This window comes from Aythya fuligula, chromosome W, assembly GCF_009819795.1.
Source record: "Aythya fuligula isolate bAytFul2 chromosome W, bAytFul2.pri, whole genome shotgun sequence".
Lineage (NCBI taxonomy): Eukaryota > Metazoa > Chordata > Aves > Anseriformes > Anatidae > Aythya > Aythya fuligula.
Genome location: NC_045594.1, coordinates 13644616 through 13665642, shown reverse-complemented (window position 1 = coordinate 13665642; position 21027 = coordinate 13644616). Strand labels below are relative to the sequence as shown.

The 21027-nt window shown below is 49.9% G+C and overlaps 1 protein-coding gene across 1 annotated transcript; it reads left to right on the top strand.

The window, feature by feature from the left end:
• The first annotated feature begins 470 nt into the window (after nt 1–470).
• On the top strand, nt 471–1433 carry LOC116501365 (olfactory receptor 14A16-like). The gene has a single exon (XM_032206875.1). It carries the CDS (start codon nt 471–473, stop codon nt 1431–1433), a length of 963 nt encoding a protein of 320 aa, XP_032062766.1.
• Nucleotides 1434–21027: the final 19594 nt, after the last annotated feature.

Sequence of the window (21027 nt, the reverse complement as noted above, 5' to 3'; positions counted from 1 at the left end):
GTTTTACTTTCATCTAAGGCAGAAAGGGTACTTCCAAGCTTTTAAAATACCATTACACATACAGTACCTGGGTAAAAGGTGTGATAAAGGGAAATTGATGTGAAGACAGTCTAACTTATCAAAAAAAAGAGGTATGCAAATGACTAGGCCAGTTGTGCCTTCATGAGCCTGCTTTTGGTTCTGATATCATCTGTGAAGGAGGGTAAACTAGGATGAGATGAATCTGTCTTTCTTACCATATACTGGCTGATGACCAATATGCCATAATCTCTCATGATGCTAAATAGGGAAAACCCTCAATGGACCAAATGCCACTCATGCTATTCAGGGACCCAACCACTGAAAACGTCTCCCTTCACATACAGGAAGCCCCATGAGTCCAATGTGAACAGGAATGAGTCCTCTGAAGTCTGTCTTAATATCTCCTTCTGTTTTCTTCTTGGACAGGTCACCATTCCCCGAACCACCAGATGTCCAACAGCAGCTCCATCACCGAGTTCCTTCTTCTGCTGGCATTCGCAGACACTCGGGAGCTGCAGCTCCTGCACTTCACGCTCTCCCTGGGCATCTACCTGGCTGCCCTCCTGGGCAACGGCCTCATCCTCACCACAGTAGCCTGCGACCACCGCCTCCACACCCCCATGTACTTCTTTCTCCTCAACCTCGCCCTCCTCGACCTGGGCTGCATCTCCACCACTCTGCCCAAAGCCATGGCCAATGCCCTCTGGGACACCAGGGCCATTTCCTATTCAGGATGTGCTGCACAGGTCTTTCTTTTCCCCTTTCTCATGTCAGCAGAGTATTTTCTTCTCACTGTCATGTCCTATGACCACTATGTTGCCATCTGCAAGCCCCTGCACTACGGGACCCTCCTGAGTAGCAGAGCTTGTGCCCAGATGGCAGCAGCTGCCTGGGTTACTGCTTTTCTCAATGCTCTGTTGCACACTACCAATACATTTTCACTGCCCCTTTGCCAAGGCAATGCTGTGGACCAGTTCTTCTGTGAAATCCCCCAGATTTTCAAGCTCTCCTGCTCAAATTCCTACCTCAGGGAAGTTGCACTCCTCATATTGAGTGGTTTTCCGTTTTTGGGGTGTTATGTTTTCATTGTGCTCTCCTATGTGCAGATCTTCAGGGCTGTTCTGAGGATCCCATCTCAGCTGGGAAGGCACAAAGCCTTTTCCAAATGTCTCCCTCACCTGGCCGTGGTCTCCCTGTTTATCAGCACAGGAATTTTTTCCTACCTGAAGCCGCCCTCCCTGTCCTCCCCATCCTTGAATGTAGTGGTGGCAGTTCTGTACTTGGTGATGCCTCCAGCAGTGAACCCCCTCATCTACAGCATGAGGAACCAGGAGCTGAAGGATGCCCTGAGGAAAGTGATTTCATGGACATTTTTCAGAAGTGATAAACTTTTCCTCTCTCTCCACAAATGACTCACAGTCTGTCCCATGACAGACCTGTTTGTTTTTAGTTGCTGTTACTGTTTTTTTATGCATATAATATGTATGATTTATTAATATACACGAATACATTTTTTTTCTGTTGCTTTTGTTATAAGTGGTTACCCTGTTCCTTCACAACTGTTTGGATTCCTTCCACTTCTGCTGAGGCATCAACCTGCTCTCTTTCTCCTGGAGCCCACATAAAGTATGTATCTGGGTGTGAGCCGACTCTCTCATAGCCTCTGTGTGATATCTCTGTATCTGAGGTAAAGGAGGTGTCTGCAGTCTCTGTGGAAGCAATGGGGATGCAGCAGGCACAGGCAAGGGAGACTGCGGGGGGATTCAGGTCGTCCTCAGGCATATCTGAACATACCTAGTACCTTTGGAAATGCTCCATAATCCTTCCAAGCATCCTGCATATCTAAAGACCCCTGGGGAAGGAGTTTTGGTAGCACTCATTCCTATCCATTTGGGTGGGGTGGTTTTACCATGCTAGGCAGCTGAACTCCACCACAACCACTCTCTCACTTCCCCTCAGAAGAGGAGGGGAAGAAGTAAAGGAAAGAACAACTCACAGGTTGAGATATGGGTAATTTAATTAAAGGGAAAAATAAAATATTATTATTAATTTAACAATTTAACTAAAGGGAAAATGGGGGAGGGGGGAAAAGGGAGGGGAAAAGGGAAAAGAAAACAAAACAAGTAAAGGCAGTGTGGAAGTGCAGAGGAAAGAAATTACTCTCTACTTCCCACAAATGAGTGATGCTTGACCACGTCCTTGAAGCAGGGCCTCAGTAGCTGTTTTTCAGGAGGACTGACGTTTTCCCAACGAGATTCCACCCCTCCCCTCTACTTCCTTTTTCCACCTTTTATTGCTGAGTGTGACATCATATGGTATGGAATATCCCTTTGGTTGCTTTAGGCCAGCTGCCCTGGTGATGTTCCTTTCTCACTTTTTGCCCACCCCCAACCTGATGGCTCTGGGAGGGTGGGAGAGAGTCCTGATGCTGTGCCAGCACTTCTCAGCAGCAGACACAACACTGGTGTGATACCACTGCTGTTCTAGCTACAAGTGCAGAGCACAGCACTGTATGGGCTGCTGCAGGGAAAGCTAACATCCCAGCCAGACCCAGTACACTGCGTGTTTCCCACTCTGACCAGAACGGCCAGAACAGAGTTAACCAGGAGTATCCAAAAAGATCCGAGGAGGGATGGAGACTGAAGGCATAATCTGGGCTGGAAATTGCCTTGAAGAGGCAAGCATGACCCAGGACCCATGCTGTTCCTCAGTCCCTGTCCTGAGCACATGTCCTTGAGACAATCTCCCCACCCTGAGTGCTTGCCAGTACCCCAGTACCCCAAACATAACCCTTGGGCAAGGCTGGAGGTGCTGGGGTGAATCTGGAGGGCCATGGTCCAGTTGTGACCATGGGCAGGACAAGCCCTCTTCTGGGTCCTCTGCAGGGCTGGCAGCCTCCATGAGCCCCATGGGAGGAGGGAGCAGGCAGAGGAGGTCCTGGGACCCTGCCGACCATCCCCATGCCCAAGGGGTTCTCAAGCAGCATACCTCAAGGCAGAGATCATAGAATCACAGAATCATAGAACAGCTTGGGTTCGACGAGACCTTAAAGATCATCTAGTTCCAACCCTCCTGCCATGGGCAGGGATGCCAACAACTAGATCAGGTTGCCCAGAGCCTCGTCAAACCTGGCCTTCAACACGTCCAGGGATGGGGCATCCACAGCTTCTCTGGGCAACCTGTTCCAGTGCCTCACCACCCTCTGAGTGAAGCATTTCTTCCCAATCTCTAATCTAAATCTCCTCTCTTTTCCTTTAAAAACCTTCCCCCTTGTCCTGCCATTATCTTTTGCTTATGCAGCCCAGGATGCAGTTGGCCTTCTGGGCTGCAAGCACACACACACTGCTGGCTTATGTTGAGATTTCCATCCACTGGAACTCCCAAGTCTTTCTCTGCAGGACTGCTCTCAATGAGTTCTTCACCCAGTCTGTCCTCATGTCTGGGATTGCCTGAACCAGGTGCAGCACCTTGCACTTAGTCTTGTTGAAGCTCATTAGGTTCACATGGGCCCACTTGTCTAGCTTGTCCAGGTCCCTTGGATAGCATCCCTTCCTTCTGGTGTATCGCTGCACCACTCTGCTTAGTGTCATCTGCAAACTTGCTGAGGGTGCACTCGATCCCACTGTCTGTGTCGTTGATATTAATACTAAACAGCACCAGTCCCAAGACAGACCCTTGAGGAACACCACTTGCCACTGGCCTCCACCTGGGCATGGAGCCATTGACCAACACTTCTGGGCACAGCCTTCAAGCCAATTCATTACCCACTGAATGATCCCCCCTTCAAATCCGCCACTTGCCAAATTGCAGATCAGGATGTCATGTGGGACTGAGTCAAAGGCCTTGTAGAAGTCCAGCTAGGTGCCATCTTCCCTTGTCAGCCGATGCAATCACTCCATTATAGAAGGCCACCAGATTGGTCAGACATGATTTGCTCTGCTACTTGTAGCAGGAAAGAAGGAGAAACTGCCCAGGAAAATTACCACCAGGCCTAGCCCCTCATGCCAGTAGTTCCCAGCACCAGCTTTCCACCATGGTTTGGGGATGGCCGATCACTGAAACGTGAGCACCTCCATCCTCCTGCTGGGCTCAGGGCCTGTACCGGGGGAACGGCCAGCCCAGCCTGGTCCCTCATCAAGCCCAGAGCCCAGCAGGCCCCAGGGCAGGGCTGTCTATCCCTGTGAGGGACATGCTAGGGCTGGGGCAGGGCTGGGAGAAGGGGGGAGGCTGCTAAAACAGAAGGGCAGTGGGGGCCAGGGCAGTGAGGGCTGGCAGGGGGCTGTGCTGGGGGAACATTTCCTTACCCCTGCATGCATGCTGCCTCATGCGGTGACTGCAGAGAGGTCCCAGAGAGCCACAGGAGGGGCAGTGGGGTTTGGTTACCCTGCAGAGGGGAATGCACATAAAGCAATAACAGTACAGGAAGCTTCCACTGTGCCAGGACTCCCAAATTACTCCCAAACTCAATGCCCAGCTTTGGTGTGTTAACCTTGGCTGTCTCCCAGGTGCCCACCATGCTACTCTCTCAACACCCCTCCTCAGCAGGATACAGGAAGAAAATACAAAGAAACAACTTATGGGCTGAGGTAAGGACCAAGGCTCACAACTACTGTCCCAGACAGGACAGACTTGGGGAAGATTAACATCATTTATTGCCAGCACATAGCAGTGCAGAGCAGTGACAACTAAAAGACAACTAGAAGCAACTTTACCACCACCCCACTTCTTCTACCTCCTCCCGCCAAGAGGTGCAGGGTGATAAGGAATAGGGGCATCAGTCCATGATGCTTCGTCTCCGCTGCTCCCTCCATGTTTCTCTCTTCCCCTTCTCCCCCTTTCAAGTGCGGGATTACTCTCCCCCCCTTCAAGTGAGGGGTCACTGTACTGAGTCTGGCTGGAATGTTAACTTTCCCAGCAGCAGCCCATACAGTGCCGTACTCTGTACTTGTAGCTGGAACAGCAGTGTTATCACACCAGTGTTGTTTCTACTGCTGAGCAGCAGTGGCACAGCATTGGGCCTTTCTCTAACCCTCCTAGGGGGTGGGCAAAAAGTGAGGAGAGAAACATCACTAGGGCAGCTGACCTAAACCAATCAAAGGGATATTCCATACCATGTGATGTCACACTCAGCAATAAAAGGTGGAAACAGGAAGAAGAGGGGGGGGGTGGGCTCTCATTGGGAAAACGTCGGTCCTCCTCTCGAACACCGGCTGCGTGTGTTGAGGCCTTGCTTCAAGGACGTGGTCAATCATCGCTCATTTGTGGGAAGTAGAGAGTAATTTCTTTCCTCTGCACTTCCATATAGCTTTCATTTATTTTGTTTGTTTGTTTTCCTCCCTTCTTTTTATTTTCCCTTTTCCCCTCCCTTTTCCCCTTTCCCTTTTTATTTCCCCTTAGTTAAATTGTTTAGTTCATGGTAGTCTTTATTTAATTATTATAATTATTTCCCTTTAATTAAATTATCCTTATCTCAACCCGTGAGTTGTTCTTTGCTTTACTTCTCCCCCTCCTCATCTAAAGGAGGGGGATTGAGAGAGCGGTTGTGGGATTTAGCTGCCCAGCATGGTAAAACCACCACAGTCACTCCCATAGGATGCCATCCTTCCCAAACTGATCCTACATGACCTCCCCACAAACAGCAGCTCTTCAAGATGTTCTTCAGCATGGATCTGTACCAAGCTGAGGAAAGTCCTTGTCCTGGTGTCAGGTAGGACAGAGTTAATTTTCTTCCTAGTAGCTGGTAGAATGCTATGTTTTGGCTTAGGATGAGAAGAGTGCTGATAACACACCAATGTTTTAATTGTTGCAGAGCAGTGCTTACACCAAGCCAAGGATTTCTCAGCTTCTTGCTCTGTCCTGCCAATGGGCAGGCTGGGGGTGCAGCAAGAGCTGGGAGGGGACAGACCCAGAACAGCTGATCCAAAGTGGCCAAAGGGGTATTCCATACCATCTGACATCATGCTAAACAATATATAGGGGTGGCTAACCGGGGGAGGGGGGCCGGACTGCTCGGGGTTAGGCTGGGCATCGGTCAGTGGGTGGTGAGCAATTGCACTGTGCATCACTTGTTTTGTACACATTATTATTAGTAGTATTATTTTCATCATTATTGTTATTGTTGTTGTTACTATTATTATTTTCCTGTCTTAAAAAACTGTCTTTATCTCAACTCACGGGCTTTACTTTCCCGTTTCTCTCCACCATCCCAGAGAGGGAGGGGGGAGGGTGAGCGAACGGCAGTGTGGTGTTTAGCTGGTTAAACCAGGACAGTCCTTTTTGGCACCCAATGTGGGGCTGTGTTTCCACCCCTGGGGCAGCCGATTCCAAGTATATTGGACTCCCCTCCAAGTGAAAGCAAATTGTGGCCTGCACTCTGCTGCTAGAGGGATGGAGAAAAATGCATTAGCGATATCTGTTGTAGTGTACCGCTTGGCTGCCTTCAATTCCAGTTCGTACTGGAGTTCCAGCATGTCCGGCACTGCAGCACTCAGTGGTGGCGTGACTTTATTCAGGCACTGTTAGTCTCCACTCGCCATTAGACTTTCGCACTGGCCATATGGGACTATTGAAAGGTGAATGAGTCTTTCTGATCACTCCTTGGCTCTCCAATTGATGAATTAGCTTATGGATGGGAATCAGGGAGTCTCGGTTGGTGTGATATTGCCACTGGTGCACAGTTGTGGTAGCGATTGGCACTTGCTATTCTTCGACCCTCAGCAACCCCACAACAGAGGGACCAGGTAAGGTAGATATTTGTTTAATGCCCTCTGTCTCTAAGGCAGCTATGCCAAAAGCCCACCGGAACCCTTTTGGGTCCTTGAAATTTCCTCTTCTAAGATAGTCTATGCCAAGTATACACAGAGCATCTGGGCCAGTCACAATACGGTGCTTTAGCCACTCATTCCCAGTTAGACTCCCTTCAGCTTCCCATACAGTTAACTGCTGGGATCCCTCATCACTCCATAAATACAGATGGGCTCTGGCCCTTTATAGCTTGATGGCATTTGAGTACATTGTGCACCAGTGTCTACTAAAGTCTTATACTTCTGTGTGTTAGAAATGTCTCAATCTTCAAAATAGGATTAAATAAAAAAATAGGATTTATTAAAAGAATAGAGGTAAGCAAACAGCGCTGGGTGCACCGGGAGTCTCTGCTCCACCAGGATGCACACCAGTTACATCAAGTAGCTGATTTTTATGCTCCTAGACTAATACATATTCATTACTACTTCTAAAAAAATAGATTATTAAAATTAGCTTCTGGGGTCCAGTCCCTCCTACTGGAGCATGCGCATCAGTCTCCGGTGGTCCCTCTGAGGGTCTCTAGGGGTCTTTCATGCTGAAGGCTCGTAGTCTTCCTCTCCAAGTTTTTTTCTCGTCCTTCCCCTTTGTACTCCCTTGGCACCGTATCAAGTTTATAGAACATCCCCTGCAAGTTTTGTCTCCTAGCCGCCCTTCATCTTATTTTTTCTTCTTCTTCTTAATCTCTTGGCCACCTGGCCAGATATCAGAGGCCTGCATATTATCCCATAACAGTCACTAGTTCGTATCAGCTGTTCTGAAACCCCAGACATCAAAGACTTCATACAAACACAAATAGCTTTCTTATTGACACTTCACGAGTAATTAAAACATTTCTCACCAGCCATTCACAGGGACAGTCACACCTATAGCAGTGTTAAATTAATCTCGAAGAAGACAAAAAAAAAAGGCTGTAACTGTTAGAAATAGAAGTCCGGAATAACAAAAGCAAACAGGTTCATAAATTTGAGGAGTATTTTCTGAAGACTTGATAAATGGACTAGAATGAGGGGGAGACTGGGACACACTGCATCTGTGGTTCAAGAATTAAATTGCCAGTGCAGGACCCAGAGTCAGGCAGGACTGTTCTTTATGGACACGAATTGTTAAAACATTCCTAACATGTGTGTCTGACGTGCCAGGCCATCGAATCCACACAGTCCAATAAACTCGATTATCCCTCTCCTCCTCCTGGCTGGAGGCAGGGCCCCTCTAGTCCTGGTCAGAATCTTCTTTGTTTCTGTGTTTAAAGGACTGTCTGCTGGAAGTTGGAGCAGCAAACTTTTCAGACAACCCCCTTTTCCCAATTGTTTTCTTTTGCAACTCATGTACCCATGCCTCTAGGGTCGCGGTAGATTTTCCATCCCATTTTCTCATGTCCTCTCCATGGTCTTGTAAATAAAACCACAGGGTGGCATGGGGTGTGTACCCACCACATCGTCTTCCTTGTGCAGATGAACGCTTACCCCTGATAGCTGAGACACTGGTTTGTACAGGGGCGGAGGAAAAAAATCTCTCTTCAACTTGGTGGCACTTTCCAGAAAGTTTCTCCAAAGTATTCTCTTTTAGTTGGTGGACACTGGTTTGTTCAGGTAGAGAGGAAGATAAATTCTCTTTAAGCTGGTGGACCTCTTCTGAAAGTTTCTTCACAGCTGAGACGCAGGCCTGTAAGGAAGAGGAGAGACTTTCTTCGTACTGCCGGAGTTGTTTAGCCACTTCATCCACTGTGGGTTCCTCATCCTCTTTCCAGTCCATTATTGCCAATGAGCTGGCATATGATGATGGTGCACTCCGTACAAACTTCCACTACATGGGTCACGTACAGTTGACTTCATTTGGATCTGTGGATATTTGTTCATTGTCTAGGTCCTCATAAATCACCTCCTGTAAGGCTTATTCCCTCAGGTACTGGATTCCCTTCTCCATAGTGGTCCACTTGCCTGGTAGACATACAAGTTCTTCCTTGAAGTGATACCTTTCCCTCACAGCTGAGATGAGACACCTCCAGAGGCTGTGAGATTGTGCTCCATCTCCAATTGCTTTGTCAATGCCTGCAGCTCTAGTAAGGGATCCCAGTCGCTTGGCTTCCCTGCCCTCTAATTCCAGACAATTGGCACTGGAGCAGTCAGGTGACAGGCTGCTCACCTATACAATGACCAAAATCTTTTCACACATCTTGTAGCTCACACTGGAATAGGGTTTGGGTAGTTATCGTTTCTGCGACATCTTCATCTTCCTCCTCTTGTTCCTCTGATGGCCTGGCTTCGTCTTCTCCATACTTAGTCTTAGCAGGAGTTTCTCTGCGTTCTAAATGATCTGACTTTCTAAACCATTTTTTTCACCTCGGCTTCAGAGGCAATTTGCATTTCATTTCTCTGACCCAGCCACAGGGCCCAAAACAGGCGTTGGAACAAACGCTGGGCCTGTCACAGGAGCTGGAACAACTGCTGGGCCTGTCACAGGACTTGGAGTGGCCGCAGGGTCTGTCACTAGGTTTATAGTAACATCCATTGCATCTCAATAGGCATGGGCCAGACCCCTCCACGTTGCAGTGATTTGTGTCACTTTGGAACTACCAGAGTCATGACACCCTTTTTTCAAGCATTCTACCAGTTTTTTAGGATTTTGCAGTTGTTCAGGAGTGACTTTCCAAAGCACTGGAGGTGCCCACTGCTCTAGAAACTTGCCCATATCTTCCCACACTCCCTGCCACTCATAGCTATCCTGCCTCAGGGCAGATCTCTGGATGGCATTCCTAAGTAGTTGTTTAACCTTAAACAAAATATGAAGTACATTCAGGAGACATGACAATAAGAACATGCTGGTCTGAACCATGTTAGTCTCATAACCAGCAATTTCATCATATCATAAGCCAGTGTCACACTGCACAGTAAAATAATGATCTTAAACCAAGCCCCAGAAAGGATAAACAGCACAACAGGGAGCACATACGGAAAGTAACGTGCTATTAAACTCAATTTGGAAAACAGGCATAGCAGACCTGAGATCAAAGCAATCAACATCGTGACTAGCAACTATTAAGCAGGTCTAATACTTATACCAATTTTAGTTTAACATACTCTGGTCAGATCTGTTGTTATCTCAACCCTTTGTGCCCCACGTTGGGCACCAAAAGGACTGTCGTGGTTTAACCCTGCCAGCAGCTAGGCAGCACACAGCTGTTCGCTCAACCTCCCCCTGCCCTCTCTGGGATGGGGAAGAGAAATAGGAAAATGAAGCCTGTAGGTTGAGATAAAAACAGTTTATTAAGACAGAAAATAATAATAATCATTAATAATAATAATGTGTACGAAACAAGTGATACACAATGCAGTTGCTCAACACCCACTGACCGATGCCCAGCCTATACCCAAGCAGCCATTCCTCCCATCCTGGCAAGCCACCCCTATATATTGTTTAGCATGACGTCAGATGGTATGGAATACCCTTTTGACCAGTTCGGGTCAGCTGTCTTGGGCCTGTCCCCTCCCAGCTCCTTCTGCACCCCCAGCCTGCCCGCTGGCAGGACAAAGAGAGAAGCTGAGACATCCTTGGCTTGGTGTAAGCACTGCTCTGCAACAATTAAAACATCAGGGTGTTATCAACATTATTCTCATCTTAATCCAAAACATAGCACCTTACCAGCTACTAGGAGGAAAATTAAATCTAGCCTAACTGAAACCAGGACAAATAATTATTAAGGAAAGATTATTATTATTAAACAATTTAACTAAAGGGAAAAAAGGGAAAGGGGAAAAGGGAGGGAAAAAAAAAAAGTAAAGGCTGAGTGGAAGTACAGAGGAAAGAAATTACTCTCTACTTCCCATAAATGAGCGATGCTTGGCCACGTACTTGAAGCAGGGCCTCAATGAACGTAGCTGTTCGGGAAGACAGACGTTTTTGCAACGAGAGCCCACCCCTCCCCTCAGCTTCCTTTTTCCACCTTTTATTGATGAGTGTGACATCATATGGCATGGAATATCGCTTTGATTGGTTTAGGTACGCTGCCCTGGTGATGTTCCTTTCTCACTTTTTGCCCACCCCCAGACTGCTGGCTCTGGGAGGAGGGTTAGAGAGAGTCCTGATGCTGTGCCAGCCAGACCCAGTACACACCGTTCCAGACTGTTAGTAATGCTCAATAAATTATCTTAATCTCCCTACACTGGGTCTGCTTTGCTCATGATTGCAATTGGTGACTGATCTGCTTGTCCCTTAAAACAACCCTGGAGTCCTTTTCAACTCCATCTATTTCTTTCAGGAGTGGGGGTGAAAGGAATGGTGGAGGTGAGCCTCCACCACTCCTTTCATCAGTGTGAAACCACCATAATGTTCTGCCCTATTGCTGGCAACACCTTTGAAAGAAGAGGCATGATTTCAGGTAGTGCATTGGGGAAGATCCTGTTTTATTAAGCAGATGCCAAGGAAGAGTGCTTACAAACAGGTAGTCAAATAATGTCCAGAGTAAACAGAGCAGTTTCATACCTCAGGAGACGTGGGATGAATAAATACTTTTTTTTTCTAAGAAAGTAGTAATTGGAAATGACACAGAAGGTAATTGTAAAGTAATGAGAAAGAAAGTACCACTCAGGCCTGCAATGGAAAACAAACAATGTCATTTGTGGAGAAAAGTGAAAAATGTATCCATCTTAAGAAAAATCCATGTAATCACTTTCCTGATAGCACGCTTGAGCTCCTCGTTTCTCATGCTGTAGATGAGAGGATTGAATATTGGGGGCATGACTGAATAGAGAACTGCCACCACCAGATCCAGTAATGGGGAGGAGACGGACAGGGGCTTCAGGTAGGCAAAAAAGCCAGTGCTGAGAAACAGGGAGACCACAAAGATGTGGGGGAGGCATGTGGAAAAGGCTTTGTGCCATCCCTGCTCAGAAGGCATCCTCAGCACAGCCCTGAAGATCAGCACATAGGACAGTATGATGAAAACAAAACAGACAAATACTAAACAGAAACCAGCCAGGAGAAGCCAAACTTCCCTGAGGTAGGAGTCTGTGCAGGAGAGCTTGAGGACCTGGGGGATTTCACAGAAGAACTGGTCCAGGGTATTTCCTCCACAGAGGGGCAGTGAAAATGAATTGGCAGTGTGTAACAAAGCATTGAGAAAAGCAGTAACCCAGGCAGCTGCTGCCATCTGGGCACAAGCTCTGCTGCCCAGGAAGCTCCCATAGTGCAGGGGCTTGCAGATGGCAACATAGCGGTTATAGGACATGATGGTGAGAATAGAATACTCTGCTAAAAACAAACAAAAGAAGAAAAAGACCTGTGCAACACATCCTTCATAGGAGATGGTCCTGGTGTCCCAGAGGGAATTGGCCATGGCTTTGGGAAGAGTGGTGGAGATGCAGCCCAGGTCAAGGAGGGTGAGGTTGAGGAGGAAGAAGTACATGGGGGTGTGGAGGTGGTGGTCGCAGGCTACGGCGGTGAGGATGAGGCTGTTGCCCAGGAGGGCAGCCAGGTAGGTGCCCAGGAAGAGCGCGAAGTGCAGGAGCTGCAACTCCCGTGTGTCTGCGAATGGCAGGAAGAAGAACTCGGTGATGGAGCTGCTGTTGGGTATTTGATTCCTCTGGGCATGGAGACCTGTCTGAGGAGGAAAATACAGCAAAATGCTAGGCTAGACTGTGTGAGAAAAATATACCCCACTTCTTAAAACTCAAAATTGATGCTCCCCTTTCAGGAAGACCTCTGCAGGTGTCTTGCTAGGGTCTTGCTTGGTGATGCCAGAGAGTGCTACTGGGAGCAGCCAACTATGGAAACCCTTTGTATTTCGGTTGCACTCCAGGTGAAATCTTGTGGGTCCTGCGAGGCAACAACTCTGTCCTTTAGATCAGAGCTAGGGAAGTAATCTGGGTATGGAGAGCTGTCTGAGGAGGAAAAAAACAGGAAAATATTAAGCCAGAACTCTGTGATCCACCCTACTCCATTTCTTGCAGAAACCTCACAGACTGCCTCTCCCCTTTCATGAAGGCCTTTGCAGGTCCCTTTCATGAGCTGTGACTGGTACTGGTTGACGGTGCCATCAGGATCAGAGGGGCTCTGGAGGAGGGAGTCCTGCCCTACAGAGTTAGGTAGATGACAACATGGGCTTTTCTCAGATAGAATACAGTTGAGCTATCAAAGAATGTTTCAGCATGACTGTACCTCAGGGCAGAGTGGGGGCAGCTGGTATATCCATCAGTCCTGGTCTCAGTTGCTCTGTACAGGCACCTCTGGAGGATGGTCACACTCAGGTGTTCCCCTGAAAACAACCTGGATGCTGCTGAGAGCAGAGGAATCCAGGTTCGAAGGGCAGATCTCCAAACCTCTCACCCATCTCATTGTACCTGAGGAGGATCTCAGCTCTCTGCTCTTCACCACGGACATGGAGGGACCACAGCAGCTGCCCGCATTCAGCCATGCAGCAGCATTTGTATGGCCTTAGGACTGACGTGTCTTCTCCATGGGGCTGCTAGATAACACAGAGCTGCTAGGGCAGATCTGTGCCCTTGAGCATGGCAGCCTGTAGCCCGGCAGAAGCCCCATATAAAGAGTCAAATGTCCTTAGATGTGGTGTCCTGAAGGAAGAGTGAGCTCCTTCCTAGCCCAACACACCTTGGAGGCTCAAAAGTTAGGAGGGAACATGGATGCTTTTTGTTCGTGCATATACCTGAGCAATAGGAACAACATCGTCACTGTTTGAGCTGCATATGAATTATGAACCCTAATGCAGCTCAAACAGTGACGATGTTGTTCCTATCACTCACAAACACATGCTTTCTCAGAAGCAGCTTCATTCTCCTCTCTGGCTGGAGCTCTGGTTTGGGCTGGCTGAGCACTGTTTGGAGCAGTGGCCTATGCCCATGAGCTCTCAAGGACTCTCCCTTACCCATCCTTTACCCCCCCCCCCCCCATTCCCACCTGCTCTGTACAGCAGTGTGTTCCTGGGAAAGGAATTGAACGTTCTGGGAAGGGGAAGTTCTGAAACACATATTTTTGTTCAGATGTAGTGCACCTATAATAAAGGAAGGCCGTTCAACATCCTCCAGCAGGATAACCTCAGGGACACTGCTGGATTACCTTTAACCAGAGTGACCTGAACAGAGTCAGCTCACTTCCCAGCACTATGCACTGCAGTGCCCTGAGACATTTTGGCTAGAACAGCTTGGGCACTTTGCTCCCAGTGACACATCTCCAGAGCAGGACTCACTGTTCTGGTGTTTGAGCTCTGGCTTTTATCCCACTGTCCAGAGTCTGAGGAGAATAGTAAGGGCAGGATGAATGGGAGGGGAAACACAAAGAAATGCTGCAGTGCTTCTGCTGAGGAAGGCAAGAATGAGAGTGAGAGATGAGCACTGGGAGTGTCCTCTTGTTCTGAAGGTTGGGCAGCCAAAGGGTAACAGTTAGAGACCCCATGATTTTGGGGGCAGAAGCTTTTCTGGATGGGAGAGCAGACCATGCAGCTGCTCAGGGGAAGGTGTCTGCAGTGCAGGGATGGCACGAAATGGAGTACAGAACTGCTGCCGCCAGGTTCAGCATTGGGGAGGATGCCACATGTGGTCATGGAGCTTTATATGGGCTGAGGGGCAGAAAAGGGACTTGCTGTGATCCTTATAATGTTCCTAGTGATGCTTAAGGAGTCTCAGGCTCTTCTTGAAAATAAGAACATCTATTTCTATTCTGGCTGAGACAAAGAAGAAAAAAATGAAAGCAGAGGCTGAGAAAATCTGTGATTGAAGCTGCTAACCCCTGCCCTGACTCTCCTCCTGCGAAGTCCCCTCGGATACATCCTGGATGTGCTGTGGAGCTGTGAGCAGGCTACCCCAGGCAGCAGCCTCCTGCCAGCAGCAGGACCCTGCCCTGCTCCTTCCACCCGCAGCTTCTCCCCACAGCACCCTGGGCAGCTCCCCGAGCAGGCTGAGTGCTGAGCCTGGCAGGCGGCAGAGGCCCTGCTCCGGCACACAGCCCCTGGGGCACAGCAGGGACCCTGCTCTGCACCACAGCCCTGGACACCCCTGCCTGCACCCCCGGCTTCAAAGCTTGCAGCCAGCCCACAACAAGGGAGCCCTCGGGGTCTGGCTGCTGACCCTGCAGCAGGGAAGCCCTTCTCTGCAGCACATCCTTCTCTGCAATAAAGAAATATGAAGAGCCACCAGCCTTATCTGCTATGGGATATTCCAGGTATAGGATTCCTCCAGGATAATACCTGTGCACTGCACTGCTACAAGACTTACCCTGTTAAGGGCTATAAGCACTCCTCATTCCGCGAGCTCTTACCATTCTGCCTCTCCACAGAGCCCGTTAACTCTCTCCCACTCCCTTTCCATGCCAGCTGCAGGCAGTGCCCCCAGCCCTGTTGCGCTGTGCAGAGGAGCTGCTCCTGGGCAGAGCTGTCTCTCTGCAGCGCTGCCCGCTTGCCAGGAGCTCCCCAAGCGGCAAAGGAGCCCGGCCCAGCTCAGCAGCAGAGGCCCAGCCCAAGGTCTCCCTTGCTCTGCCCCTCACCAGGCTCCCTGCACACGGCCCTGGGGCTGCAGGGGAACCTGCTGGCAAACAGCCTGAAGGAATCCCTGGGCGCACACACTTCTTAACAGCAGGCTCATTTCTCTGAGCAGAAAACCAATTGAGTGTAACAATCACATCTTCTCTGAGACTTAGTTTGTCATGGACATGTCCAAATGGCCTCATCCAACACCAGCAAGGTCTATCTGCCTTTTATGCCCTGACACAAGACTCTGCCTGGGTAGAAGACGTGCTGGGTGGGAATAAAATCACTGGTGCTTTGCAAACTACTTCCCTATAGTGCATGGGACAGTAGGGCTTTCATTGAAGAAATCTTGGTTGTGACCAGGATGATCTGGTTCATTATGATCCCAGGAGAAAGGCACAAGACACTATACATCTTGTGCAATGATAGTTGGCACATTGCACACCCCCTTGCACTGCATTGACTGTGGCCCCACAAGTCAGATGGGTGATGGAACACCTCATTGCTGTGCTGACACATCTGTGGCAGGATGTTCAGGGTCATTTTTGGAACTGTGCCTGAATCCCCCATCCCTAGGAAGCCTGAACACTATAGCAGGAACAGGATGAACAGGTGGAGAAATGTGGGGAAATACCACAGTGCTCACTCTGAGGAAGACAAAGAGTCAGAGAAAACTCCCAGAGCGCCTCACCCAGCTGTGCAGAGCCTCCAGGTATGGGCACAGATGGGCAATCACTGGCAACCCCTCTGTCATGCAAGAGGCAAGGGGAGCATGCCCACAGAGATGCACCTCTCCTCTTCTGGGGCTTTGGTTGCAGACATGGCAGCTCATGCCCTGGACACCCTGACCAGGTTGACATGTTGACATGTTGACAGGTTGACATGCCAGTGTGCACTGGCAGCATAGACACAGGACCACGTGTATCTCTGTGCAGCACAGTCAGGGGCGGTAGTCTGGCCTTCAGCATAGCACAGGCCTCCAGAAATGAGAGACTTGGTCAAGCTACAAGACAGATCCCAGACTGGTGCAGAAGAGGCGTTCAGGAACACTGAGGGGCTGCTGCATCCCACCTTTTGAAAAAAGCCCAGCCCCAGGACAAGCCTTGAACCCAACCCTCCTGGAAGGACTCCCAACAGCAGAGGCATGTTGGGGCAGGGGGACACTGGAGACTTCTCCATTGCTCCATTTCCTAAATTCCATGACCTTTGTCACCATTTGGAGATGTTTCTGGTAAATTTGTCAGGATCCTGTGGAAAAGAACTGGGAAGAAACGAAGTGACTGTTTCTCAGGACAAGAAGGGAAATCTCTCGTTTCTCTCCTAGGCTGTGCCATCTCCGTGCTGCTGACCTCATAGGCCTTCAAATGACATGGGCCGATGTCACAGGGGGTGCACTGCATCACCAGGATATCGTCACTGGAGCAGCGGCAGTGCCGGCACTTCCCTGCAAGGCCTGGTCCCTGCTGGGCACTGCTTGGGTGCTCCCCACCACTGTCCTTCTGTGGCCAGGAGTGGGGTCAGCAGGCAGCAAGCTTGCACTGGGCGACCCTCGCTGACGGGCGGAGGAGCAGGGGCACCTTGCAGAGGAGCTGTGGTTGAGGAGCCAGGGCGGGCATCCCTGGTCCTGAGCTGAGGGCCAGCAGCAAGCAAGATGGAGGGCTGCTGGAGTGTGACCATTGCGTCTGATATGGTTTCCCTGTTCCCAGTGCTCCTACTCCTCTCCCCCAAAGGTAAGGGTGTCAGGAGCCCCTTCGCAAGGGGTGGCCCAAGGGCTGTCAGCTGTCCAAAGCTGCAGGTCCTGGGCTGCGGGGTGGTGGTGGTGCTGGACAGAGCTGGTGGCTGCTGTGAGAGCCCTGCCTGAGGGTCCCGCTGGGCTCAGGGGACAATGTGGCAGCCAGGACTCCTGGGTCCTGATGCTAGGGCTGTCCTCAGCCCTAGGGCTCCTCTGGGCATGGCTCAGCCTCCTGCTCGTGATGGGAACAATCCAGGGCCAGGTTTCCCTGGGAGCTGGTGCCTCTTTGGGATGTGGCTCTGGGAGGAAAGACCTCTGGTGTCCCAGAGTCTGGTGTGGCCTGCAGCTCCCACAGGCCTCTCACAAATGTTCCAGAACTGCCTGAGCTGGAAATCAAGCCTTCCCCTTGTACTGCTCTCCTTCAGGGGAACCAGCCCCTCCTGTTGCACCAGGATGACAGAGCATGTCCTCGGTGCTGAGATGCCATCCCTGGATGGCCACAATCCTGGTGCTGAATCCTTTCCACATGCCTAATGTGGTGATTTTACCCAGCTACACAGGCAAACTCCACAGCAACTGCTCTTTCACTTCCCAACCTACAAGGAAAAGGGGGACAAAATATGATGAAAAGAGCTCAAGGGTTGAGGTAAAACAGGAGGTCACCCACCAAATATTGTCATGGGCACCAATTATCATCACAGACATACAAGCAGTATGTCAGCTTCATAGTTGCTGACCATAGTCTTCATTTTGGTTTTATCTCAGTGTAGTAGTTGAGTTTGGTCTCAGCACTGTGTTGGATAGCACATTACATACTGTGTGTGTTCCCTGTTGTGCTTTTTATTCTTTGTGGGGGCTGGTTTATGGTTATTAATTTACTCTACTGTGTAACACTGCCTTCTGTTGTGATAAAATTACTGGTCATGAGACAAATCTGGTAGTTGTACTCAGCATTGCTGTCACCTCCATACTTGAGGACCCTTCTCTCGGAAACTTTTCATAGTGGCAGGGAGTGTGGGAGAATATGGGCTGGCTCCTAGAACACTGAGCACCTAAACAGTGAGGTCCCTGCTCAACATCTCAGGTGATACCCACCCCCTACCTGCCCCGCCTTCCCAGGTGCCCTTACGCAACAGGTTTGAGGCCCTGGAGCTCGAAAGACGGGTGGGTGAGGAAGAGGTAGCAAGTGTTCCCAGGAGGATGCCTAGGGTGAGGAGGTCAACTCCATGCCTCAGGACTTCCTCCACCAAGAAAGACAGAAGGGTTATTGTTGTGGGAGACTCTCTTCTTAGGGGAACAGAGGGCCCTATTTGTCGGCCTGACCCTACCTGTAGGGAAGTCTGCTGCCTCCCTGGGGCCAGGGTCAGGGACATTGCCAGAAAGCTTCTCAACCTGGTTTGCCCCTCTGACTATTATCCTCTTTTGATAGTCCAGGCCGGCAGTGATGACATTAAAGAGAGAAGACTGAAGACTATCAAACGGGACTTTAGGGGACTGGGACGGTTAGTGGATGGAGTGGAAGTGCAGGTGGTGTTTTCGGCTATCCCTACGGTGGCAGGGAGGGGTACAGAGAGGACACAGAAAGCCCACCTGGTAAACACGTGGCTCAGAGGCTGGTGCCAACACAGAAATTTTGTGTTTTTGACAATGGGGCGCTTTTACTCAGCACCCGGCCTGATGGCTGCAAATGGGTCCCTATCTCTAAGGGGAAAATGGATCCTAGGCCAGGAGCTGGTGGGGCTCATTGAGAGGGCTTTAAACTAGGTAAGAAGGGGGGCGGGGCTGAAACAAGGCTTGTTGGAGCTGTGACAGGGGTAGCAATGGCAAGGCTGGGAGATGAGGCAATGGCCCAGCTGAAGTGTTTCTACACTAATGCACGCAGCATGAGTAACAAACAGGAGAAGCTGGAAGCCATCGTGTGGCAGGCAGGCTACAACTTGGTTGCCATCACGGAAATGTGGTCGGACCACTCTCATGACTGGAGTGCTGCAATGTCTGGCTACAGGCTCTTCAGATGGGACAGGCAGCACAGAAAGGGTGGTGGTGTGGCTCTCTATATCAGAGAGTGTTTTGACGTCGTGGAACTTAAGGCTGGGAAAGATAAGGTTGAGTCCCTATGGGCTAGGATTAGCGGGAAGGCCAAATAGGCAAGCATCCTGGTGGGGGTCTGTTATAGACCGCCAAACCAGGGTGAGGAGATGGATGAGGTGTTGACAGGCAGCTGACAGAAGTTGCGAAATCGTCAGCACTTGTTTTTGTGGGGGACTTCAACTTCCCGGACAAATCCTGGAAGCACAACGCAGCCCAGAGAAAGCAGTCTAGGAGGTTTCTGGAGAGCATGGAAGATAGCTTCCTGACGCAGCTGGTTAGTGAGCCTACCAGGGGAGGTGCCTTCTCTTCACAAACAGAGAAGGAGTGGTGGGAGATGTGGTGGTTGGAAACAGTCTTGGGCAGAGTGTCATGGTTTAACCCGGCCGGCAGCTAAACACCACGCAGCCGTTCGCTCACCCTCCCTCCTCCCTCTCTGGGATGGGGGAGAGAAATGGAAAGTGAAGCCCGTGAGTTGAGATAAAGACAGTTTAATAAGACAGGAAAATAATAATAACAAAATAATTATAACAATAATAATAATAATAATACAATGGTGATAATAGGAAAATAATAATAATATGTACAAACAAGTGATGCACAATGCAATTGCTCACCACCCGCTGACCGATGCCCAGCCTAACCCCGAGCAGTCCGGCCCCCTCCCCCCGGCTAGCCACCCCTATATATTGTTTAGCATGACGTCAGATGGTATGGAATACCCCTTTGGCTAGTTTGGGTCACCTGTCCTGGGTCTGTCCCCTCCCAGCTCCTGCTGCACCCCCAGCCTGCCCATTGGCAGGACAGAGCAAGAAGCTGAGACGTCCTTGGCTTGGTGTAAGCACTGCTCTGCAACAATTAAAACATCGGGGTGTTATCAGCACTCTTCTCATCCTAAGCCAAAACACAGCATTCCACCAGCTACTAGGAAGAAAATTAAATCTGTCCTAACTGAAACCAGGACACAGAGTGACCATGAAATGGTAGAGTTCTCCATTCTTGGAGAAGCCAGGAAGTGGACCAGTAAAACTGCTGTATTGGATTTCCGGAGGGCTGACTTTGAGCTGTTCAGGACACTGGTTGGCAGAGTCCCTTGGGAGGTGGTTCTGAAGGGCAGAGGAGTCCAGGAAGGCTGGGCGCTCTTCAAGAAGGAAATCTTAATGGCGCAGGAGTGGTTTGTCCCCACGTGCCCAAAGCACGTGGGGACAGTCCCCACGTGCCAGCGGGGAAGAAGACCGGCCTGGCTGAACAGAGAGTTGCAGCTTGAGCTTAGTAGAAAAAAAGAGGGTTTATAATCTTTGGAAAAGAGGGCGGGCCACTCAGGAGGACTATAACGATGTTGCGAGGCTGTGCAGGGACAAAATTAGAAAGGCCAAAGCTCATCTGGAGCTCAATCTGGCTGCTGCCGTTAAAGACAACAAATTTTTTTTTTACAAATACATCAACGCAAAACGGAGGAGTAAGGAGCCTTCTTTCTCCAGCCTTTACTGAATGCGGGGGGAAACTTAGTTAAAAAAGATGAGGAAAAGGTGGAGGTGCTTAATGCCTTCTTTGCCTCAATCTTCAGCAGCAAAACCAGCTGCTCTCTGGATACCCAGTACCCTGAGCTGGTGGAAGGGGATGGGGAGCAGAATGTAGCCCTCACTATCCATGAGGAAATGGTTGGTGACCTGGTACGGCACTTGGATGTGCACAAGTCAATGGGGCCGGATGGGATCCACCCGAGGGTACTGAGAGAACTGGCAGAGGAGCTGGCCAAGCTGCTTTCCCTCATTTATCAGCAGTCCTGGCTATCGGGAGAGGTCCCAGTTGACTGGCGGCTAGCAAACGTGACGCCCATCTACAAGAAGGGCCGGAGGGCAGACCCGGGGAACTATAGGCCTGTCAGTTTGACCTCAGTGCCAGGGAA